Below are 24,470 nucleotides of genomic sequence, written 5' to 3'. Positions count from 1 at the left end.
TTTCTCTAAAGAGCCCGAGCCCCAGCCCTCTGCACCACTCCTTTGGCTCTCCAGAAGCAACAGTGCTTTCCAAAACAGATGAGACTGCCACTTTTGGCAGACGTTGTAAGGACAGCAGCACCACAACCCAAGGCTCAGCCTTTTAAAATGAGTCCTCTAGATGGCATGGCATATGACAGCCAGCCACCCCCTGCCACCTCCCCATCCCTCTTCCCCTGTTTTTTTTTCCCCACGCTCACTAAAATGCCCCTGACCCCCTCACCGCTTCCATCATGAGCTCTTCCATCCGGGAGGCCGCAGCCATCGAAAAACGTGTCATCTATCTTGGCTTTGTCTCTGATCTGCACCGTCACGGCACGCCGGGACACGGCCGCCTCGAACCCAACGACAGCGGTGTGCTCATCCAAGGGGTAGACAAAGAGCCCTGTCAGCCAGAAGGTTTTTTAGCAACACCGAGTACTTTCGCACACCCACCAGCCAGGACCACAGTGGGGAAGCTCCCTCCTGGCACTTCCCTGCCCGCTCCTGGGATTTTTCACACTTCAAAAATCGTAGCCTTGGGCCATGAGGATGCATTAGACTTGGTTACTCTCCCCGCAAGCATCTAAATGTTTAAGGCATGCACAGAAGCCCACTGCTGCGATATGCCTGGCTCTAAAGCTGCCGTAGTAGCTCTTGCACTGGAAGCTTCGCCCCTTGAAACTTGCCTTCAAAAGCCTGGGCTTCTGGGTTGCGGTAGGTGAGCAAGGCTGTCATCCCGAAGGCATAGCCGCTGACACACGACGTCACCTCCGACGCGGTGAGGGGGAGCGGGGAGCAGGTCACCCGGTTGATCAGCCCTGGCATCTTCCCGGGGGACTGCTGGTGGTGGTGGGGTCACCCCCCGCGAGCTGGAAGGACAAGAACAAATGAGGAGCCCCCGGCACCCAAAACACTTGCGTGCCCCCGCTACCTCATTTTGGCTTCTGCAGCCCTGAGGAGAGAAAAGTGACTGGCCCAGGATGGGATGAGACCAGTGCTCGACAGCTCCACTGGTGGAGGTGGGGATGGAGAAAAGACCCTGGTGGGAAGGCGGAAGAAACACCCCAAATCTCTGCCGGCGCAAGGGAGGAGGTTCAGATTAAACCTGCCTGGCTGGGGACAGGCAGCCCCGGAGGCCGACACTGCAGTGGTGGATCACACACCTCATCCCACACCCTCCTACGGCTTGAGTCTGGGCAGAATGGGTTAATGTCTTTTTTTGGGCCCTCCTGCTTCTCCTTGTCCTCCAAACTGCCACGTTTCTCCAGGACAAGGCTATGATCCTGAGGGTTTGCCTTTAGCCCGCGGGAAGGACGAGCAGGCGGGCAGAGCCAGGCACCCACCCTGCCCTCCCGCACCCTTGCCCGTCCCCGCTGCGTTTCGGGGCGGTGGCATGGCTCTGCTGCCCCGCATCTCCAGCTCCTTTCTGCAAAGGCTGACTCATCCCTCTGCTTCGCTTAGTGGAGATATTCAGATGCAAAGTGGATGTTTCTGCCAACTACATCTCAACTCTTTTCCCCGGGCAGGTTCGCCTCTGTTCCAGCCCATGTCCCTCAAGATCAAGGGTTTCAAAGGAGACCTTTCAGGTAGCTCTCGGGCCACATCCAGCTCCCCTGGAGCATCAGGAGAAGTTGCTAGGCAGCAGTTCTCCCTGGCTGGCTCTGCAATGCTTTATGCAATGATTTACAAGGCCCAGGAGGAGCCAGCAGCAGTGAAATACATCAGTTCCTCATTTCCTAGCAGTCCTGTGTTATTAAAACCACCTTTATATGCAAATGCCACAGAAGACGCAAACAGCAGACATCAAGGCCACGAGCTCGCCGAGCACTCAGGCAGGAAAATGGCATTAACAGAAGAAAAAGGGAGAGCAAGGGACAGCAAGCAGGGCTGTCCGGGATGGGGGAGAGCAGCCCGGGCACCCTAGCAAATAAAACAGCAGCAGAGAAGATGAAGGAGGGCGGTAATCTCAAGGCACACTCCTGAATCCCAGCCAACAACCTCGGCTGTTCCCGATTTAATCCTCCTCTCCTTTCACCGCAAAGGCTGCTCACGCCACGGAGGTCAGGGGATGCATGGAGGGGGATCCAGCCCTGCATGGCCAGGAGATGCAGGAGCGTGTCCAGCTCGGCTGCTCCGGCGAGGGAGCCCTCCGTGAGCCCGGGGGAGCCCGTCACACACTGGGATGCTCCGAGCCGTGCTAACAGGGCTTGTAAAGTCAGGAGCTGGCAAGTGTTCACCTGCTACAGGGAGAGATAATGAAGGTCATCTCGCTGCCGAGATGTGGCAGAGGCCATCAAGATATCGGGAACTGATTAAATGCCAGGTGGGGGGAAGAAGGAGGGAGGATTATTTTGCCTTAGGGAAAGAAAGCAAGAAATAACAAGGAGAGGATGCTCTTTACCAGCTAGGCACAACGGGGATTCATTATAGGGTTGCCAGAGAGGTGAGAATTCAGGCTCCGGGAGCGTGACTTCAGCTTGGCAGCTCTCTTGGCTGCGGAGACTTGCAGCAGAGCCATGGTTGAGATCCAAGCCCCTCACCTTACTTGTGCCCGTGGGAGACTGGGGACATGCTCCCCATGGGAGTGGGGGATTTCTGCATCTCCCAGGCCAGCACAAGCATCAAGGGACCCTCGGTGGGATGCAGAGCCCCAGGCTGTGTCCTGCCTGTATAAAGCAAGCCAGGAATGCTGCACCTCTCCCACAGGCTCGGAGGAGCCTTGTACCAGCCCTGCCTGCTATGCCAGCGGCAAAAACTGCCCCAAGAAGGGAGGGAGGGCTCAGAGGGCTCTGCCCAGCCCGTTTGGACAGGGCTGGGAGGCAGCCGGTTGCTGCCAGCACAGCCCAGGGGCTGCTCCACACAGATCGTGTCGCCAACGCCATCAAGTGACTGCAGCATGGAAAGGGGAGAGCGGGGAGGCTGACGTGGGGGAGAGCAGGGGGAGAGGTGGCATGTCTCTGCTGTGTCACCCCCAGGAGCCCACCCCCCCCCAACCCGGCTGCTCCAGGACCTGCCCTCACTCTCCATCCAGGTCACAGGGCTGGACCCTCAGGATGGGGGCTGGCAGGTCCCCGCATCCCCCAAAATTATCACCAGCATCCCTCCCTCCACCCAGCCCCCAGCGCGTCCCCTCACTGCCACCAAACGCACCCTCCCTCTCGCACAGGCAGGCGGGGGGCCGTCCCACCGACCTGGCCGGGTGCCTCCCGACCCCCAGCCTCACACTGCCTCTGGCAGCCTGGTTGGAGACGGGGAAACCGTTGGCGAATGCCTTCACCCAGCTTGCTGCATCAGCAAAAACACCCCATGCCCATAATCCCATCAGCCAGGGAGCAGCTCAGGGCTGGGGACAGAAATTGTCCCTTGGCCAGCCACGCTCAGCACTTGGAACACCGGGAAGCAACCACGTTTTTTTTGGTTTGGTTTGGTTTTTTCACCCTTGCATGCTAAATGCTCTTTCCTTGACAATCTGCCCCTCTTCACGGCCACAGAGGGAGGGACGCTGCTGATGTGCTCGCCCCACTCCAGGCTATGCCCCCAGCCCATTTCCCTGCCCGATTTCTGGAGAAGGCGCTGATGCTGCACCGACATCTGCGGACGGTCCCCGTGACGTGCAGGGTGCGCAGACGGCACTGCGACACGCAGGCTCGCCCAGAGCTCGCACCAGCCACTCCTCCTGGCTGCAGGCGCCTGCCCCAACACACGGGTGAGGCTCGGGGCTGGATTTTAAAGGATGGGGTTGGAAAAGGGTGTTTACGTGCCTGAAAAGGAGGTGCGATGCCTGGAGAGCTGCTCAGAGCTGCCTGAGTGCCCGTCTGCGCCTCTAAGCACTGATGTGCACTCAAAAAATCTGCTGTTCGAGCGTATGTAGTAAAGACAGAGGCAGAATAATGCTCTTCTAAGGTGTGTTTTCATGCATTGAATAGAAGAGCAGAGCAAACTGTGGGCACACAGCCTGGCTTCTGCACGGGGCCCGACTCCCAGAAGCGGGTTGGGGTCCCAGCAGTGCCACCACCACAGGGACCCTGGCACCCACAGCCGACAACAGGCCAGTTAGAACCGAACCAGTCTCAGCAGCTGGGATAAAACCCTGAGCTGCGGGAGGCACAGCCCCACCCAGCCCTGGTGTCTCAAGGAGAGATGTCCAGGGGCAGCCCCGGCTGCTTTTGCCCCCCCCAAGACATGAACACAGCCACCTGAAGCCCAGCCCTGGTGCCGCATGTTTTGGTGGGCACGTTTTTGGGCTGCTGAATTGCCACACCGCCCTGCTGCAACCTCTTACCCGCCCCAAACGGGATCCCTTGGAAATCTTACCCCCAGGCCCAAGCGAGACCTGGGTCATATCCACACTGCTCGGGTGGGGGGTGACTGGTTTTCTGCAGCTGGATAAAATATTCCTTCTGCTTCATCTGTATCAATCAACACTGACATCCAGTGGCTTGTCAGGATGACTACAGCCAGTGTGCCTTGTGGAGATGTACAGATGGACAGCCCTGGACAGACCTCCCTGCCTTGGTGCCTGTTGCACCACAACCCTGGGAGCTGCTGGGCCACCACCACTGGGAAGCAAACTCCTGCCTGTTTGTCGAAAAAAAAAAAAAAAAAAAAGAAGACAGAAGCCCTGTGCTTCCCAAACTTTGGGGGCTCTCAAGCAGAGCCGTGGTTTGGTATTTCCCCTGGCTTCGCAGGGGCAGCACGGCTGGGGGAACACGCTGCTGGGGGACCCCTGACTTTGCCTACAGCACCCACATCAGGTCACACCTGAGACATGCAGCACCCCTCCAGCCGCTCTCTCCCAAAGCACGAGGCTCAAACCTTACCAGGGGACGGGGGATCAACCCCTCAAAACATTTCTGGGAAGCAATGGGAACAAACAGTCTCCGAAAGGGTGCATGCAGCACCCTCCTGTCCGAGCCCCTGCATGGGGCAGGGCGGGGAGGCTTTGCTGGTTGATGGCAGCACCTCCTGGAAGTGCCACGGCTCCACCATGGCAGACCTGTGGGAACCTCTCATGGAAAGCTCCGGGAGCTGTTTTCCCATCTCCAGCCTCCCCTCGCCTCCAACTGCCAGCGTGGGGTAACCCTCCTGCTGGGAAAACCAGTGAAACGGCCGCCGCGCTTCACCCCAGAGCCGCCAAAGGGTGACAGTGGGGCAGCCCGCTGCCAAAGCGGGGGCAAAGATTTCGGGCCAGGGGCACACGCGTCCCTTTGGGAGCCAGCTGGTGCTGCCCCGAGGGGTACAGAGACTGGGGGAAGGTTGGGGGAGCACGCTGCTCCTGCCGAGAGGGGCACCCAGCAAAAGCAACTGGGGTCCCTCCTGCCAGCACCCTGCTGAGAGGGGCACCCAGCAAAGGCGACTTTGGGGTCCCTCATCCCGGGGTGATGCAGCGCCAGGTTGAGATGTGACTGACAGTCCCAGCAGAGCCAGATTTTGGGGAATGTCAAACACACCCCTGGCAGGTTTCCTGGGCCATCGCTCTTGCCCCAGAGCTAGGTCTCAAGGACCTTGATTCATGTCCTGTTTCTAGAGCCATCAATCACGTCCCTGGGCAGACAGCATTTCTGACACAGGGTTTAGTTAACCCCTGCCTCGCTGGGCTCGCAGCTGCGCCAGTGTGTGGAAGATCTCTGGGCTGAGCCAGACAGGGGGGGGGTTTAGCCCAGACACCCTCCGGCTGGGCTATAACTGCCAGGCAGCCAGCCCCACATTTGGGATGCACTCGGAGCCAGGGAGACACGCCGGGCCCCCAGGAGCAGCACAGCCCTTCTCCATCCATCCCTGTCCTGCCCTGCCCCAGCTGAGTGTGGCAAATAGAAGCCAGGTCCTTGGTGCTTTGACCTTTACTGGGGGGGGGGGGATCAGCGTCCTCCCTCACCCTGCCAAGGTCAGTCCTCCCTTCCCCCAGACCAGTGTGTCCACAGCTGGGATATCCCAACCTGGCTGCCCAGGAGAGCAAAAGCCCGTCCCCCCCAAGCCCTGTCTCCCCATTCAGCCTCCTTTGCTTTCCCTGTCCCCTGCCTGAGATGAATACAGTCACTATTAATGTCTGTACAATTCTGGGGAGGGGAGGGATGCTCAGGGGCTCACCATCCATCTGGGAGAAGGCAAGGCAGGGAAGCAGCAGCTTGCAAAGTGTGGGCTTGTGCCTGCAGAAATATTATGACAGGGATCTCTTCACAGAGCGGCTTTGTGCTGAGATTGTGCACAGCCTCGGGAAGCAACAGCCCGCGCACACACACACCCGCACACACACCCCCCCCTGCAGTGCACACACAGCCCAGCCTGCTAAAAAGGTGCAGGAGCAACTGGAGAGTAGCCACTGCTTTTTCTTACCTTTCCTGGAAGAAGAGAGAGTGGAGGAGGAAGAGGAGGAGGAGGAAGGGGATGGGGGGGGTTGGAGCAACTTCACCCACTTCTGCCAGCCCCTGCAACTGCCCGCAGCTGGGCTTGGGGGGCAGGAAGGGCAGAAGAAATCCCGAAGGCGGCAGGCACAGCTTCAGACTGCTTTTGTCTCTGAAAGACACCGAGAGACGGAGATAAGGAGAGAGAAAAAAAAAAAGGGAGGGAGAGAGGGAGAGAGAGCAAGCGCCAGGGCTTGGGGTGGGGGGAGCACTGCACAACAGCCACCTCAGCAACCTGTGGCATTTGTCCCCCTCCCGGGGCCCTCTCCATCAGGCAGCGAGGCTGGGGCTGCCAGGGCTGTGGGGTGGTCCAGGGGGGGTCCGGGATGGGGAAGGGGGGCTTACCTAACCGGCTGCAGCAACATGTGCCCCCGTGGCGAAGCTCTGCCCGGGAGCCGGGGAAGGTTTCTCGCTTTTCGGAGCGAGCGGCACCCAGCTTCCCACTGAGAGCCGGCTGATGAGCACACACTTCCCAGAGCTGTTTGGGTGACCATCATTAAGTGGAGCCATTTGTTTTGTCAGGGAGGTAACCATGACAATCACCCTGTACACACACCACTGGCTTCTCCGCGCCTCCTCCCCTCCTGCTCCCGGGGGCTGCAGGGGAAGGGGCAAAGCCCACCCGGGCGGAGGAGATGCCCTTGAGATGGGCAAGTGGGCAGAGTCGGTGCCTGAACTCCTCTTACTGATCGCCGCCACTTGCCTCCCCCAGGGTGAGATTTTTCTGCAGCAGCTGCTGGGAGGGGGAAAACCCCCCTTCCTCCCATCGCCTTTCACTTCCGTCCTCCCCTTGCTCTTTTAGAAGAAGGAAAGCATCCCAAAGCCCTCCCCCAAATTGGATCTTCTGCAGCCCCAGGCCAGATCTCTTCCCCTTTTCTCTGCTCATCCCCCCTTTCCACCCCCGGCACATCCCAAAGCCCCTCACTGAGCAGCCCCCCGGCCGTGGGCCACACAGGACAACTACGGGGGACTGTCCCAGCTGGCAAGGGGCATCGATGCTGTCACAGCGGGATGTGCCTGTGCAGGATACAGTCCCTGCCCCAAGCAGCTTACACTTAAATGAAGGAAAAAATGGCCTATAGATGAAAGGGGAAACTGAGGCAGCAGGAAGGGCACCGGCTCGGCCAGTGCCTGCAGAGCTGGGCAGCGAGCCCAGGCCAGAGCACGCAGGTGGGTAAAGCTCCTCCTCGCTGCTCCCCAAATTCGGTGATAATGGCGCCGCTGCTGCGAGACAGCTCACTGGCATTGACAGTATCACCATCATCTCCCTCGAGAGGAAAAGCTCTCCGCCACAGCGATCTGCAGGACGACAGAGGCTTTTTCCCCTCCTCCTCATCCTATGCAGGGACGCGGATCCGCCTGCAAATCCGTCTGGTTTGAGTGTCCCACCGCAGACCCGTCCCGGGCAGTAAATCCACGGCTGCCGGCAGACCGAGCCCCTAAACTCACCCACCGGGCTTTGTGCTAAAACATCTATTCCCTATAGCCCCCAAGCCCCCCTTTTCCACCTGCATTCAGGTGAATCCAGAGCATTTTCTTTCTCCCCCTTGTCTCTCAGCATACGTCCGCATCGCGGGAGGACCAGGGTGACCAGATGTATAGCACCCCTAATAAACCATCTTGTCTTCACCGAGACGGACGTGCTTTAGGGGAAATGGTGAGAAACTCTGCAAGCAAACAGCTAATCGAAAGCTTTTTCCCTAAACCCAACTCCCAGAGGCTGACTTAAGCCCTGAAGCTTGAGAATTTATGGTTCTTGCTAGACAAATAAGTCAGCCACAGAGAAGCCTGCGTCCCATGTTTCCAGCGCCTGTTAAAATGTTTGCTTACTCTGGCTTTTGGCTCCTACGAAGAAAATAACATATGTCAGGAGAAATCCTGGGATTCATACCAACAAATCTGGTAGCTGCAGCATATTTATTTATAAAACAGAGCAGGATCTGACATGGAAGCTGAGGCAGATGCAAGACCTTGGGAGAACAGAAACAGAGTTGTTTTAGGGAGAACTAATATTTAGCACCGAAGGTGAGGCTGCATCGCCACGAGCATCAATGTGATGTTCGAAAGCGCTGGCACGTGCCAGAGCAGCTCACAGGGGCCTTCAACCGGCGACCGTTCCTCCTCACCTTCTCCAGGTTGGCCATGCCCAGGAAACCCCACCTCCTCCCAGGGAGCGGCAGCTGAGGAATCAGATGGGCGGCAGCAGGGGCGTAAATGAGACAAAATTTGGGGGAGGATGAGCTAAAAATAGAATTTGAGCTCACCCACCTCCTAGCCTGTGGCTTACCCGCCCCGGTCAGATAAGTCAGTGGTAGGCAGCATCTCTAGATGTCAGGGCACGGCAGAGGGGTATTTCCAGTCCTGTTTCAGGCCTGGGACCAGTCCAGGTGAGTTATGGGACCAGCTCAAGGGCAGCCAGGGGCCAAGCACAGCTTCTGGCCCACTCACTATTCAGCTCACTCATGCTTCAACATCACACAGGTATGTGAGTGCAGCGCTCTCGTGTCTGCACAATCTGAACAGAGCCTGCACCAGTGGGCTGGGAGGTTTGGGCATGATAATAAAGAAAAACAAAAACAAAACCAGGAAAAAACCAACCCTAAGCCAAATCTCCTGCTAGATGAAGAGCAACGAGAACTTCTCGCTATCTCCATGCGCTGCTCTGTATGTGAATGCAGTTTTCCTCATCCTGGAATGCTCTGGAAAAAAAGAATAAATCACCCTTGTTGGTAGACGGTGATGATAAAAAGGGATAACACAGGGCTGAGCAGGGACTGCCTCCTCCTCCGAGCAGGTATGCGCACTGACAAGGAGCCTCCGACCTGTTTGGTGCGTAAGGACCACAGTTAATTCCAACCAAATTCCATGTTGCAACACCGGCCCTCCCGAGATCTCTAGTTCTAGCACAGCCTATGTGGCTGATGAGGGGAATTAAGCATTTATTCCATGCTAAACTAATTTTAATATTCATTTCACATTTAAAAGATTAAGTATTTAATTATATGATAGCAGAGTCCCCAGCAAAACCAAGGACCCTGCATGGGTGGCTGAGCACACACGCTGGGAACCCACCCCTGCCCCAGAGGCTGACGGAGAAAGGTCTTTATTTACGTACAGCAGACACAAAACAGAAACAGCCGTGACCTCCAGCATGATCACACCTCACTGACACTGCTCAGAGCCTTCAAAATCCCAATAAATTATTGCAGCAGAAGTAGAGGATTAGAAATGAGGGCTTGGAAAGATCTGCCTCCAGTTAACGCTGCCCAACTGTGGGCAGCTCTCCTCATTTCCTAAGCCTCGATTTTCCCATCTCTAAAATGGGGCTAATCCCAATTACATCTTTTTACTGGAGGTGTGCATTTCTGCAAGAAAACATGACACTGGGAAGCATGAGCTTCTCTCTCCTCCCGCAGCTGAAGTGCCCATCGGCCCCTGGGACTTCCCACATTCCTTTTTATTTTTACCCGAATTAATTAATTAATGTCTCAGACTTGCTCTCAGCTGCCTGCTCTGTTCCCATTGAAAATCTCCTCGCGTTCAGCTCCTGTGTTCAGCATCCTCCTGGGCGCTACAATGAGTTGCCATGGAAAAAAGCCATGATGTCACCTCCACAAATAAAACTGCCAGACCCCAAAGTTCACGTGTGTGGCGGGGGGGGGGTCAGGATCCTGATTTACAGAGGGACACGGGGCTCTCGCCTCCGAATTAGATGGATGGGGGGAAATCATCAGATGACAATACTTGATAATCACGGGTTTTATTTGGAAGGGGAAAAAAAATAAAATCGCAGAGGAGTGTTTGAGGAGCAATAGTGAAGGGCCCAGTCCTGCCTGGACTAATGCACCAGTATCAGCAAAACTACACCAGGTGTGGACAAGATTTCTCGCACGCAGAAAGAAATAACAGCTCAGATGGAAAGTTTCAGGCTGTGGGAACAAATGAAGTGGCTCTGTGTCTTCATCAAAAGGGCAGCTGCATATTGAGACAAGGAAGTAACCATTGTCTTGGGAACTTCTGGCTGATGCCTACGGGCTTGGCCATTTTACTAGTCCTGTCGCATATAATAAAAATACAAGGGAAGGTTCAAGGAAGCACAGACACTGCACAGGGAACAGCAGCCCAGCAAGGAAATCCCGCAGGCTCTTCCCACACTACATTCCCTTCTACTTTCCCTTTTTTTCACCTTTATTCCAGGAGCTTTCAAGAACAGGTTTGATATCGGGTCTAAGCCAGCTCCCGCCCTACAGCGCGAGACGGGACACAAACGACTTTTCCATGTTCCTGCCAATTCTACACCTCCGTGACTCATCCTACAACCTTGCTTTTCACCTACATCTCTGTTCCAGAGAACAGAAGGAGCTGCGGTTCCCTCACAAATGTCACAGCCTCCGCGTGATTTCCGCCAACCTCAGCTCCGGAGGGGACTCCCACTACACGGGAGACCCAGGCCCCGCTCCCACACCACGCGGGGGGCCAAGCCCCACACAATGGAAGACACAGCCTGACCCCCAGCCCCACACCATGAAGGCACTGGCAGACCCCCAGCCCCACACCATACGGGGAATCGGGCCCCACACCATGCAAGACACAGCCTGACCCCCAGTCCCACACCACGCAGGGTGCTGAGCCCCACACTGTGCAAGACACAACCTGACCCCCAGCCCCACATCACACAGGGGGCTTGAGCCCCACATCACAAAGGCACAGCCTCACCCCCAAACCCACACCATGCAGGGGGCTGGGCCCCACACCACGAAGGCACAGCCTGACCCCCAGCCCCACACTATGTAAGGGGCTGGCCTCCACATCGTGCAAGACACGGCCCGACCCCCAGCCCCACACCATATGGGGCATCAGGCCCCATACCATGCATGACACAACCTGACCCCCAGTCCCACACCATACAGGGGGCTGAGCCCCACACCGTGAAGGCACAGCCTGACCCCCAGCCCCACATCAGACAGGGGACCAAGCCCCACACCAGAAAGGCGCAGCCTGACCCCCAAACCCACGTCATACGGGGGCTGAGCCCCACACCGTGCAAGACACAACCTGACCCCCAGCCCCACACCGTGCAAGACACAACCTGACCCCCAGCCCCACACCGTGCAAGACACAACCTGACCCCCAGCCCCACACCGTGCAAGACACAACCTGACCCCCAGCCCCACACCATGCAGGGGGCTTCGCCCCACACCATGCAAGGCACAGCCAGACCCCCAGCCCCGCACCATACAGGGGGCTCAGCCCGACCCCCAGCCCCACACCACGCAGTGTGCCAACCCCGCCGCAGGCAGGGAGCCGGGACCAGACCCCCCCCAGCCCACGTCAGGGTGGGACACCCGCCCCCCGCCGCCTCCGCGCCCCCTTTACGAGCGCGGGGGGGGGGCCGGAACGCTCCGCTCCCGGAACGCCGCCGCCGGGCCGCGGTGAGGGCGGGGCGGGGGGGGGGCGGTGTGCGCGCGGTGCCCGCGGGCGGCGCAGGCGCCCTTCCCGCGCCCGGCGCCATTGCGGCTGCTGACGGCGAGCCCGGCGCCAGCACCCCCGGCCCGGCCATGGCCACCGACTCCTGGGCTCTGGCCGTGGACGAGCAGGAGGCGGCGGCCGAGTCGGTGAGCGGGGAGCGGGGGGAGCGGGGGGAGCGGGGGGAGCCCGGGGAGGAGGAGGAGGAGGAGGAGGAGGGGGGGGGGGGGGGTCGGGGGCCCTGGCAGCGGCCGGGCCCTGAGGCGCGGGGGCCCCGGGGCCGCCGCCTCGCAGCGAACGGACAGAAGCAGAAGGGAAAACCCTTTTCTCCCCGTTTTCTTCTGGCGCTTCAGAGGCGCAGGGAGGTCCCGGTCCTTCCCCTTCGCGGCGGGGTCCTGCCGGCAGCACCGCCCCGGGGCGTCCCTGGGCCTGGGCTCTGCCTTTCGGGGCGAAAAAAAACCCACCTCCTTTTCTTCCTCCTTTAAAATGTTTTGTTCCCCCTTTTCATTTTTTTTTTTTTTTTTTTTTTTAGTATCAAAAGGGCAGGGAGGCCCCTGTCCTCCTCCCTCACCCTACATCCAGCCACAGTCCTGCCAGCAGCACCCCCTCAGGGATGGCCACCGAGATTGCTGTCTGTTCACCAGGGGCCAAAAAAGTCCCTTTCTCTCATTTTGCACGACAGCACCTAAATTTGTTTGAGGCGTTACAGGTTTCTTTTCTTTTTCTGAGCTCCTCAAGAGCTGCGCTTTAGCACGGAGAGCATTAACTCTGCCCCTGGATGTGCAGGAAGACCCTCAGGGCTCCTCTCCCTGTCATATTTCTGGTGATAAAACAAATGCTCAGCAAGAGGGACTCGTCCTGGCACAGATGTGTCAGGCAGGACTGCACTTGGTTGGAGTTTATATCCTGGAATGTAAATTTTCTCCCATTTGCAGTCAGCAGAGATGCACGGACAGAAAGCAAACCCGCTTTCTGTGTAGTCATTACAGCTTAGAAAAAGTTGTATTTTTCTTAAAACTCTCGAAATCACGTTCACCTCGCTAACTTCATCTCATTGACCTTCGAGCGCGGGTGTTTGCTGGGGCCTGTGCAACAGTTTTGGCCAGAGGTAAATCTGGAAGCCTCAGTGAAAGCTCAGGTTTTCTAGGCTAGTAGTGCAACGTAGGTATGGTAGCCTTTGAATGACTGCTTTTGTGTTTTTCCTCACTTGTAGTTGAGCAGCTTACACCTGAAGGAGGAAAAAACCAAACCAGATGCCAATGGTGAGTTACAGCCACCCACATGGCCTTAGAAAGGGTGTAATGTTTTTCCATTGGGTTTGGAGCGCTGCTGCCAAAGTAAATCCCTGATTAGTCAAGAAATTCCAGAAAAGGGAAACATAAAGGTAAGGTTAAACATCAGCATAGATGAAATATCTGGCCTGTGCGCTGCTTCTGCTAGGCTAACTCTTTAAAATCATGGTTTGTTGTATTCGAGGAGCTGTGCAGGCAAAATGCATTGGTATGGTTGATAAACTTCAATTTGGCCATACAGCGCAAGCCGTAACTTGGGTTTCTTCTGTGCACCGATAGAGCAGGACTCTCGTCAGGGAAACGGGCTGTTTTGTAGCTTTTCCCACAATATTCAAAACCTAAAACTCTGCGTGGGGGCTGCCTGACCTCACATCTGCCCCAAAACCATCTGTTTTAATTTAGGTGCTGTTGTCAAGGCAGATGACAACGTAGAGAAGTCAGAGGATGAGGAGAAGGGTAAGTGCCTTCTTGTAAAAAGCTTTGTCAAGGAATGTTGAAAAGAAATTTGTTTCATATATACTTAAAGTAAGTCTGCCTTATGTCTCAGGATGGATGATCTTGTATCCTGCCCTAAGGACTTAATTGTAAGACATGTCCTTCCTCCAAAATACTTTTAAAGCCCTTGGGTCCTGTAATAACTTGGGAGACTCCTGGATTAGAGTGGAGAGAAATAAGGGGATAGCAGTGTCCTCAAAGGCAGGACTGGCTGTAGGAGCAGTTGGATAACCTGGAGCTGGAATTGCTGTGGCAACCAACATGTTGTGTTAATGAAATGGCTGTTAAGAGGTGGGTAATGGCTCTAAATCTTTCAGAAGGTGGCTTTAGAAAATGGATTTATTAGCAAACCCCCAAAGTGCAGCAGTTTAACCTTCCATTTTAATCTCACTTATCCTCAGTCCTTGCTGCGTTTCTGCCCTGGAATCTTTCAAAGTACCATTTGTCCTCAAACTTTCCTTAAAAAGAAAAAAAAAAAAAACCTGAAAGGTGTCTGCCTACATGTCAGGTAATAGTGAGGCTTTAAGAAGCTTTTAACTCTGTCCCACCTTCCAGTTAGACGCTCAGCTATAATATCTTAAATAAGCAGAGTTCTGCATCCGTTAAGGTCCCCCTTAAAACGGTGCTCACTTTGGTTTGTCTTCCTGGATGTTAAACGTGGCTCTCAGGGATGCCTGGATAGACATCTCATTCAGGAAGTTTTATGACATTGCTCTGTAATAGAGGATTTCAGTATTTGGGTGCCTCTTGTCCTTTTTAACTGACTCAGTAATGCAGCGTTTCAGTGGGAGCGACACCTGAAACAGGCTGCCATTTATTTATTTTGTCTACCTCCTTTTTCAACAGAGGACAGAGCTGCCCAGTCCTTGTTGAACAAGCTAATTCGCAGTAACTTGGTTGACACAACAAATCAAGTGGAGGTGCTGCAGAGGGATCCCACATCGCCTCTCTACTCCGTGAAATCTTTTGAAGAGCTGCGACTGTAAGTGCCTGTTGGTTCAAAGCTGCTAGAAGGATGAGCCAGAGACTTCTCTGCAATGAGCTGATGAAACCTGGGAACAGAATTATTAAACAGGCTCCCTTATGACTATATTTTTCAGCGTATTGTTTGGCGCACTCGGTTGTAGGAAGCCTCATTCTTGAACTCAGGGAGAGCAGCGTTGACTCACTTCTGGTGCAACTGCAAGAGCAGATGTGAATTTGGAGCCGATCAGATAGCTGGAGCCTCCCCTCAGGTCCTGATAGATTCCCTGGCTGCGCAGGAGATACCGCTTAAAAGTGCATGGGTTTCTGTTTCAAGTTCCTGCAAATTTGTCATTAATAAATTAGCGTATCATTTATTGTATTATTTAAATGCAAGGAGAATTATTTTATCTTGGTGCCTTGTGGAGGCTTCCGTCTGAAGCAAGCTCATTTTGATTCCTGGTCTGGGTGGAGCTAGCACTGCCCTCTATAACCAGCTCTAGCAGCACTAGCCTGAATTTTCCTGTATGGTTTTTGGTCTTCAAATGCCCGGTGGAGCTCCTGTGTCATAAGCCGGGTGAGGTGGACAGCGGGGGGGGGCTGTCCTCCACGGCCGCTGCCGCCAGGGTTGTGTGAGCTGTAAAGTGGGACCTTTTCTGTGTTAGGGGCAGCATTTCACCACCGGTTCCGCCGTGAACGCGGGGAGGCTCGGAGCAGGTTTTTCCACCAGCACGGCTGTGTTTTGGAAAGCCCGAGATTTGTTTTATTGGCAGAAGTAATGAACACAACCATCTTCTGTTCCTGTTTTCTGGCGGTTATTTGTGAAGGTTCAGCAGCAGCAGTGAGTAGTACAAAGGGAAAAGCTTATCTTTTCTCTGCTAGTGATACTGGATTTGTGTACTGGAGAGACTACTGGCGTTAGTATGTTCTGACCCTTCCTGTTGAATACCAGTGGAACTTTCAAGTGATGATAGCTGTATCTAAGGCATGATATACTTTTTTTTTTTTTTTTTTAATGTGCGAAAGAGGCTGTCCTGTTGGGATTTTCTTGGTTATGTTGATGATCTCAGTTTTATTGCTATTTTGCAAGCTCCACAGGGAAATCGGAGCCGATGAGACTTCTCACCTTGAAATGTCAGGATGTCGTTTCGCTTTGTTAATGTTAGTGGTTGAATGTCTGCAAAAAAAGCTGAGGTCCTGTAGTGCCTGTTAGACTAATTCCCATCTTTCAAAAGCCAAACAATCCAAGTGCGTTAATGATGGGGGCAGCCAGACTAATTGAGTCTTCATTTTGTTATGACTTGTTGTATCCTTGGCAACTGTTGCAGAGTTGGGCTTTGTACGTCCTTGCTTCTGAGCAGCACAAGGTTACGTTTTCAAAGAGCTTTTGTTCCAGCCATCCTCTGAAAGTAATACACGATTTTTTTAAAAGCATGTTGTGCTGAATAGGTAGTTCTTAACAGTGGGAAATGGTGGGCAGGAAACCTGTAGCCCACTTTGAAAGGAAAGCCTTTGTTTCTGAGCACCGCTAACAGCACTCCAGTGAGCACTTGGAGCTCATCAGCTAAGAGTTCACTCGCACCACAACCTGAATTTTAGGTTGTTCTTGGATGTCCCTGTCTACACAAGTGTCTGCTGAGACTAGAAAGCTCCCCTGAGAAAAAGCAATTGATGAGCATTTGAGGACACACCTCGGTTTGAGGGCTGGGTTATGACCATGGCTCACTAGGTGTGGGCACAGTGAATTAAGCTGATCAATCCTTTACCAGTTTTGTGCGCTAAGACAGGATCGCTCTGGTGTTAAGATGTCAGTTTGTATCACAGAATCCATCACGACTTGCTGAAGTCCTTGCAATGATTTTGTGACATTACACTTCATTCTCTTCCTCGTGTACTGAGGTTGCTTTGTCCTGTATTTGAGTCTTCAAGGAGTGATAATTTTGGTGCTGAGATTAGGCGTGGCTGAGGAAAAGGGACTGGTCTAAAGGAAAGGATTAATGCTCTCTGCTCTGGGATTCCCGGGATCGTCTGAAAAGCTGCTTTAGAACAAGAAGCCTGGTGCTAGCCTTAGAGCTCACACACGGTTTTCCAAGTAGCTGTGAAGGGCAGGTGTGCAGGCTGACTTGCTAAATCGAGGGGTTTTTGCAAAGTTTCCTTTCCAGATTTTGTGCTGTCACTTGTTGCAGCTTCCAGACACCGATCGTAGTCGCTTCACCGGTGCGATCAGAGCGGGTGCACAGAAAGGGGCAGCTCTAGGTCCACTTGCAAGGCTTTTTCTCACCTTTTTGTACACAAATGGAAACCAAATGTACTTCAATAGGTCACGGTATAAAAATTCCTCTGTTTTCAGGAAACCGCAGCTCCTTCAAGGAGTCTATGCCATGGGCTTCAACAGACCATCTAAGATACAAGAGAATGCCCTGCCCATGATGCTTGCTGAACCGTATGTACACGTATTTTCTACTCCCTTCCAGTACAGGAAGGATTTGAAAGATTTATTGTACTATTACTGCACGTTGGGTGGGAAGATGGTGATGGGGAGGCTGCCCGGGCTGTGGCGAAAGGGTTCCCATGCCACGGTGTTTCTGTGCTCATGAACTGTGTGACAGCAGCCCTGGATTTGTCCTTTTTCTCAGGCTGGTTCTGAACACGCAGTGCCGCAGCGTTTGGCTGAGGTGAATCCGAATTTCCTAGTCAGTGTAGGAGAGAAATAATAAGGCTGCTGTGGAACAGAGCTCCAGAAATCCTGGGTGGGTGGGAGTAGCTGAGATGCTGCACTGCCTGCATGGCTGCTTTTCCCCTCCTCGCCCCTGAGCTGAAATGTCTGAAGTGTTAAGACACTAGGGGGAGATGTGCAAAATGGAAAAGTACTGGCAGATAGGATAATCACACTTTTCCTTCCAAATCTCCATAATTTAGAGGTGCTGAAAGTTTCTGCCCTCTACCAACCCTCTCTAACTTCTGCCCTGTGGAGCGTAGCTGGTCAAGTTAGGCGCCAGTCCAGAGCAGTGGTAAATCTAAAAGGTATTAACGTGCCACTCCCTGCGTTTTCTTTATCGTTCAACCCCACGAATTCGTTGTCCGGGTGGTTCATCTGGTTGAGCTCATGTCTGCTGTGTGTTCTGCAGCCCACAGAACCTGATTGCACAATCTCAGTCCGGCACTGGCAAGACGGCTGCCTTTGTCCTGGCCATGCTCAGTCGCGTTGAACCTGGGAACAAGTATCCACAGGTAAAAGTTTCCCAGACGCTAGTATTTCGGGGGTTTTCATTGTGGTGCAGTGCCACCTGGTGAAGAGGCTGGGCTTCTCATGAGACCTTTGGTAGTAGACTCCTACCTTGATGAACCCACCTCTGCAGTGCCATTTTTGTAAAGTGTTTAGCAGGGGCTGGTGATTTGGGGATCTATCAAAATGCCTTTAATGCAAAAGACGTGGATTTTGCTCACAACTTGTTCCTTTTGCTCCCTCCCTTGCATCAGTCAGGCTGCCATTGCTCTGTGAGCAGTTAAATGGGGGGGTATCATTCCAGGAGAAATGAATTCAGAAATATTGCAGGCTGAAAGGGGTTAAATAAGTGGAATTTGGGATGGAAAAGAAGGTATCTGTGTCAGTAGAGCAGAAATGCCAAGAAAGGGGCTTTTTTAACCCAATTTCCATCTAAGATAGTTGAACAGTGTTACCAAGGTTAAAATTCTTTCCTTCAAAAATGCCGTTCTTATCTCTTAGTCTAACTGTAGGTGTTAGGTTCCTTGTCACTGCCGTCCATATATGTCCCCTAGCAGAGTATCTGCACTCTCAAGGCTGAGGAGCAGAACTGAACGCAGAAAGCCAATAGGTAGGTGACAGTATCATATCAACTCATTTCCCCTAGTTCCAGAACGTAGAACTGATGGGCTTTCAGGAACTGGTCAGCTGCTCCCGTGTTCATCTTCAGGAAAACTTCAATAATAGGGGTTTTTAAAAGCAAGTGTGATAGTGTTGCACAGGATGTTGGTCCTCTCAAATGCATTATCCTGCTGTCCCTCCAGTGTTTGTGCCTTTCCCCGACATACGAGCTGGCACTTCAAACAGGAAAAGTGATTGAACAGATGGGAAAGTTTTATCCGGAGCTGAAACTTGCGTATGCTGTCCGAGGCAATAAATGTGAGTAAAGTGAAACACTACCAACAGTCTGTAAATGAGAAAAGGATGTTTCTTGGGGGCAATACAAACAATAGAGCAGTCAGGCGGTGAAACGGGCTAGTTCAGAGCGGGGCAGAGCATCTCACTGTCTGCACAGCCATCTTGTGAAAGCCTTCCGTTCTGTCTCGGCAGTGGAGAGAGGTCAGAAGATCTCTGAGCAGATTGTAATCGGCACACCCGGCACTGTGCTGGACTGGTGTTCCAAACTGAAATTCATAGATCCCAAGAAAATCAAAGTGTTCGTCTTGGATGAGGCTGACGTGATGATAGCAACCCAGGGCCATCAGGACCAGAGCATCCGCATTCAGAGGTAAGGACTCGGTGTACATAGCCCCAGGTGATTTTTGTTTCTTTTGATTATAGGTGTTTTGTGACATAGGGACAGCAGGGCTAGATTCTTGACTGGTGTCTTCACCAATAAAGCAACAAGATTAAAATGATATATTTAGCTCTAATCCAGATGGTTAATAGAGGCAGAATGTCAGGGGATGACAAGCAGTTTCATTTTCTTACAGAATAAAAAGCCTGTCCCTGGAGCAGGGTTTATTCATTTTTAAGAATGCAAGTCTGGATGCCACTGGCCCAGGAGGGAACAGTCAGGTGTTGGTAAGATTAGCATTAGTTTTCCCAGCCACTGAAATAACTAGTTCTGAGGTTATTGTTCTGCTTTGCCTGTAGCATTAATGCCATCAGGATGTCAGGGGGACGACAGTGTTGTGTGGGAACCCTGCCCATTTTGCTCTCTCTTACAGAATGCTCCCCAGGGACTGCCAGATGCTTCTGTTTTCAGCCACTTTTGAGGATTCTGTGTGGAAGTTTGCTCAGAAAGTTGTTCCTGACCCAAACATTATCAAACTGAAGCGGGAGGAGGAGACACTGGACACTATTAAGCAGTATTACGTTCTGTGCAATAACAGAGATGAGAAGTTCCAGGCTCTCTGCAATATCTACGGCGCTATCACTATTGCCCAGGCCATGATCTTCTGCCACGTGAGTCCTTTTGGGGAACGTTAGTCCCAGTGACCCCTTTAGTGTCTGCTTTTGCTAAAATCCTGGCCAGACATGCTTTTCAGTAAGAAATGGGAACGTGAATTGCCCTTTTCTTTGGCTTCTCTGGCATCCTCTTTGAGAGAAGTCTTGAGAGCCATGATAGCACTAGCTGGTTTGCTTCTTTGAGTTTGTCCATCCAAGACACTTTTATTCTTCAAGTCCTCGGAAGCAAAGATCAGAGTAATGCAGTTTGCCAAAACAAAGTATTACTCAGTACTACTGAAAAAAAAACAAGCCCTGAGGTTGAAAAATAGAGCAGAAAAAGGGATGAGGAAGTCTTGTAGTTCTACAGCTGATACACAGCTTTTCCTGGGACTCCGATTCCCTCGGGTAATTAGCGATATACCTCTGAGGTCTCCCTGTGAATCGTACTGAGACTTGTTGGGGTTTTTTTGTTTTGTTTTGGTTTTTTTCTGGAAGCCACTGTAACAACTCTTAGGAAAAAGCCAGTGCTGACAGTACCAGAACAGCCACGTAAAGCTAGCTCAGACAGGATAAAGCCTGCATTTGGAGCCTGCTGCAGCAGCAGTCTGCTTTTAGGCTGTCTCGAGACATAATAATATCAGACATAATCAGAGCTCAACTGGAAACTGTTTAATTCAAGACAGCGTAGAGCCTCTATTGGATTTCACAACTACATTCAGCTCAAACCCTGACGTTTCCAAGCTGAGTAGCTTTGTTTACTTGACACTGCTTGCGAGTTTTTAGTGTACATACGTAATACCTCCCAGAGCGAAGGCTGAAGAGCAGAGCACAAAGAAAAGGCGCGCTTTTCTCAAAGAAGGTTTCCCGTGGTGGCAGACACACACTTTCCTATTTCTGATAGGAGAGCTGGGAGCAGTGTTTGTAATGGAGCAGGGGTGGGCACAGCACTTGGGAGCCGTTTCCTTTCGAGATAGAAAAACCGAGCAGCCGCGGAGCTTCCAGTCGATCGCGGAGAGGTTTGTTCCCGCTTTCCCAGGACTAAAGCTTCCTCCCAAAGATGGGCCTCGCTTTGTGTTTCAGACTCGGAAGACGGCCGGCTGGCTGGCGGCGGAGCTCTCGAAGGAAGGCCATCAGGTGGCATTGCTCAGTGGGGAAATGATGGTGGAACAGAGAGCCGCGGTCATAGAGCGCTTCCGAGAGGGCAAAGAAAAGGTGCTGGTGACCACAAACGTCTGTGCCAGAGGTAGGGCATGGCAGAGCTGGGCCAGGGAGGGGCAGAAGCAGCAGTTCCTAAGTTAACATGCTGCTGGCCAGCTTGCAGAAAGAATTGCCATCCCCAAGTGTTTCAGTCTGGACAGATTAGGGCCCTTAAAATAATTCCTGGACTGCTGACCCTGTCTGTGCGTAGAAAGGTGCCCGTGGGCAAACACAGGACTCGGAGGCTTCCTTCAGCTTGAGATGAAAAAGTCCATCCTGTGAGAATTTTATGCTTCTGGCACCAAGCCTGGCTTGTGCTGCTGCCCCTCAGTGTTTAAAATAAACATGTTCCGAAATATGGAAATCTGAAAAACAGCAGACTCCAGCAGGAATTTGTGTTGCAATTTGACATCCTAGAACAGTTAAGACCACATAGGACTTGGAGAGAAAAAAGAAACAAAAAACAAAAAAACAACAAGAGGCCTTTACAGCTTTGGAAAGGAGGAGTTTCCAAAATATGTAAGAGCTGGTTAAAGCATCTCCAGCTGCTTTTCCGTTAGCCATTTCAGTGGGATTCCCTGGTGTAACAGCTATGTAGTTTTTATTTCAAAGCACCACTTAAGGATATTGTGGAAAAGGTCCATTTCAAAGTTTGAGCCTGGCTTTTAACTCTTCACTCGGTGCGGAGGCAGCGCTCTGAAAGCTGCTGGAAATTCTGCTGATGGGTGACCTGGGTACGGCGACCAAACCACACACAGCTCAGGCCAGAGGAGGCTGTTCTTGCTATAAAGTGGTTTAAATGTAGTTGTGTGATCTGCTGCTTTCTTTTTATCAGGGATCGATGTAGAGCAGGTCTCTGTTGTTATCAATTTTGACCTTCCTGTGGATAAAGATGGAAATCCAGATAATGAGACTTACCTGCACCGGATTGGACGCACGGGTCGCTTTGGCAAGAGAGGACTGGCTATTAACATGGTGGACAGCAAGCACAGCATGAATATTCTCAACAGAATCCAGGAACATTTCAGTACGTACCCTCAGACTTTCTTCTTTCTCTAAAATTAAATGTTATTTCTGCAGAATTTTGACTAGCTGTATACTGAGCAGATATTTATTGAGCTTTAAACTGACCGCAGAAGAGCCCATCAGCTGTGTTTTGTGTAATATCTCGTAGGATTGCAAACTGCTACATAGGATAAGAGCAGAAATAAGTCAAGTTGTCTGTTTGCTGGCTACCTGGATAGCCCTTAAAATGGATGTTCCAGAGATGGGTAACATTCCGGTACCAGGATGGGCCTCTGATAAAAGAAAGAAGTTTTATGTTGTAGTTTTAAAACCTGACTGAACATTTCATGGGTAAACCTGAACTCCTCAAGACCAGCTAAAGAAAGCAGCTTTCCCTTCTCTGCTCTGTGTTACGAAATGTGACTTATTTCTCATCTTTGCCAGACAAAAAGATAAACAAATTGGATACTGACGACTTGGATGAAATTGAGAAGATAGCTAACTGAAGTACAGCTGCTGGAACTGGTGTGTACCCTGCTGTGGAAGCTCTCCCACTACAATTGGATCAGCGTTCAGATTGGCACGCCTCTCAGCTAGTCCCGAAAAGGACTCTTTAAGATATGAGTACACAAAAATTACCTCATTTTAAAAATTGCAGTTGGACTTCAAATTGTGCAACTATGAGGAGGAAGAGGAAATGTTTACAGAAGCTTTTAACATTTCTTAGTTTAGCCTTAAAAGGGGGAGATCTTTTGAATTCTATGAAATATACTTGCCAAAAAACGGGCAATATGTAGTTATCTAAAACAAATTAAAAAAAAAAAAAAGCTTTATTGCCTTTAATTGGAATAAAGGTCAGCATTAACCTGATCATTTAAATTCAACAGTCAAATATATAATGGACATAAGTAAAGGAAAAAAAAAAAAAAAAGCAACAAACAGAAAACCCAAACAAGGCAGCTGGTTTCTGGCTAAAGACTCAACTTGTATAAAACAGGATGTCATTCTCTTTGGCGCTCCCCTGAGATCTTTAAGACTCATTTCTGGCTTCCTGAGGGATTTGCCCTGCTTTTCCTTACATAAATTGTCCTAAGGATGTCTCCAGTAGCTCATACTCGCAAACACAGGTGCCGTGTTGCTTTTGCTGGGCAGTATTTTCTTTTCATTTGTCCTTGATTTATTAGAATGGCCAATATACATAAAGCGGTGCGGTGGTGACGGTGCTTAAGTCTCTTCTAGAAGGTCATCTGAAGCGTTTAACCTCACCAAGGTGTAGGTGGGGGGGGTGAGGAGGGAGGGACAGGATGAAGGGAACTGTACTAATTAATTTTTAAAATAAATTCACCTCCATAAAATGCTAATGTCTGTTGGAGTGGGGGTCAGTCACCTTTAGGCAGGTGGTGCTAGTTCTAAGATGCTGCGGTGAAGCTCGGCGTCAATAATGTACAGAACTGCTGGGCTTCACTGATCAGCAATAGGAAGGAAAGAAAAAAAAAATAAAATCATGATAGCTTGTATTGACCAAAAAAAAAAACAAACCCAAACCTTTAGAACACCAAATTTACCTATTATAGTATGTTTCAGTACCAGAGTTTTGAGTTAAATTGCTCAGCCAAACTGCAGACGGGAAGCGCTCCACTTTCATTGTGCTCATAGTGCAGCAGGGCCCCGGTCCCGCGCCCCGGGGCGATCCTCACCGAAGGAATGAGATTTGCACCTTCTCTGCTCGGGCTTTTCGTTCGGTTGGGACCATTCTGTGTGCACAGCTGAAAGCCTGCGGGTTGTTCCCCCAGCCCGGTTTCCAGGAGAAGGAGGCTCCTGAACCAGAACTTAGGGTGCACAGCTCTTTTTGGGGAAAAGGGGACATGCGTGAGCAGCCATCGGCCTGCTACTCGGTGCAGGAATCACTTCAAAGCAAATGTATAAATTGTAAATTTAACTAGGAATTTTCTTTGCAATTTTGGCCATCATATTCTGTTCAAAGACAGGAACATGGATCCTTTTACCAAGTAAAAAAAGGCTCATTTAAAATGTACCTAAAATTTTAGGAAATTGTGCACCCTTTTATCAATTTGTATAAAGGCTTTAGTGAAAAGAAAAAAAAAAAAAAAACAACTGTTAAAATTAAACTTTTTGTATTCTGGGGTGTATCTATTTTTATTCTGTTGGAAACCTATTTAAAGTGGCAGGTGAGTGAGTGCTTGCGTGTCGAGTGGAAGACTTGTTTCAATCACCTACTTTAATAGTACAGCTGAATGACCTCATGACAGCAGAGTATTGGGTTGACTTGTCATGAAAGCTGCTGCTGGTCCTGTGTGCTGTTTCTAATGTACTTTTAATTGGAATAAAGAACACATACTGAATGATGCCTCCGCTCATTTCTTGCTTGAATACCTGGTTGCTCTTAAAAGCCTTGGGTAAGGATGTTCCCAGCCAGGACTCCTGATGAGTTTTCTATTTACGACCTTCTCA

At 51.7% G+C, this 24,470-nt stretch overlaps 2 protein-coding genes across 7 annotated transcripts in view; one reads left to right on the top strand and one right to left on the bottom strand.

The window, feature by feature from the left end:
* VWA5B1 (von Willebrand factor A domain containing 5B1) overlaps positions 1-7,987 on the bottom strand; it is a 30,835-nt gene extending 22,848 nt beyond the window's left edge. For 3 of the 6 annotated variants that reach the window (XM_042794165.1, XM_042794166.1, XM_032986630.2), the window contains exons 1-4: positions 6,768-7,204; positions 6,355-6,534; positions 708-890; positions 263-424 (exon numbers count right to left, since the gene is read on the bottom strand). In XM_042794165.1, the coding sequence (XP_042650099.1) occupies positions 263-424; positions 708-846 (301 nt within the window). In that variant the 5' untranslated portion in view covers positions 847-890; positions 6,355-6,534; positions 6,768-7,204. Of the gene's footprint in view, positions 1-262; positions 425-707; positions 891-1,184; positions 1,292-6,354; positions 6,535-6,767; positions 7,205-7,930 lie in introns of those variants that run through there. The other 3 variants (XM_032986626.2, XM_032986628.2, XM_032986629.2) reach the window with 3 other exon arrangements.
* Positions 7,988-11,906: 3,919 nt separating this feature from the next.
* On the top strand, positions 11,907-24,361 carry LOC104364434 (ATP-dependent RNA helicase DDX19B). Its single transcript, XM_042794167.1, has 12 exons — positions 11,907-12,037; positions 13,102-13,150; positions 13,583-13,636; positions 14,522-14,657; positions 16,989-17,081; positions 17,767-17,869; positions 18,668-18,782; positions 18,954-19,131; positions 19,574-19,811; positions 20,877-21,039; positions 21,829-22,020; positions 22,443-24,361. Exons 1-12 carry the CDS (start codon positions 11,981-11,983, stop codon positions 22,502-22,504), a joined length of 1,440 nt encoding a protein of 479 aa, XP_042650101.1. The 5' UTR covers positions 11,907-11,980; the 3' UTR covers positions 22,505-24,361.
* The last annotated feature ends 109 nt before the right edge of the window (positions 24,362-24,470 follow it).

This window comes from Tyto alba, unplaced genomic scaffold (genome assembly GCF_018691265.1).
Source record: "Tyto alba isolate M040663 unplaced genomic scaffold, T.alba_DEE_v4.0 Super-Scaffold_20000042, whole genome shotgun sequence".
NCBI classification, from domain to species: Eukaryota; Metazoa; Chordata; class Aves; order Strigiformes; family Tytonidae; genus Tyto; species Tyto alba.
Note: the sequence above shows the minus strand (reverse complement) of the source record. Positions and strands in the feature narration are given on the sequence as shown.

What these genes read in the sequence shown, in the direction of transcription:
- LOC104364434 (XM_042794167.1), top strand. Translation starts at nt 11,981, where the DNA reads ATGGCCACCGACTCCTGGGCTCTGGCCGTGGACGAGCAGGAGGCGGCG. An exon ending in AGGAGGCGGCGGCCGAGTCG is followed by an intron (nt 12,038 to 13,101) that starts GTGAGCGGGGAG and finishes CCTCACTTGTAG; the next exon opens with TTGAGCAGCTTACACCTGAA. An exon ending in AACCAAACCAGATGCCAATG is followed by an intron (nt 13,151 to 13,582) that starts GTGAGTTACAGC and finishes GTTTTAATTTAG; the next exon opens with GTGCTGTTGTCAAGGCAGAT.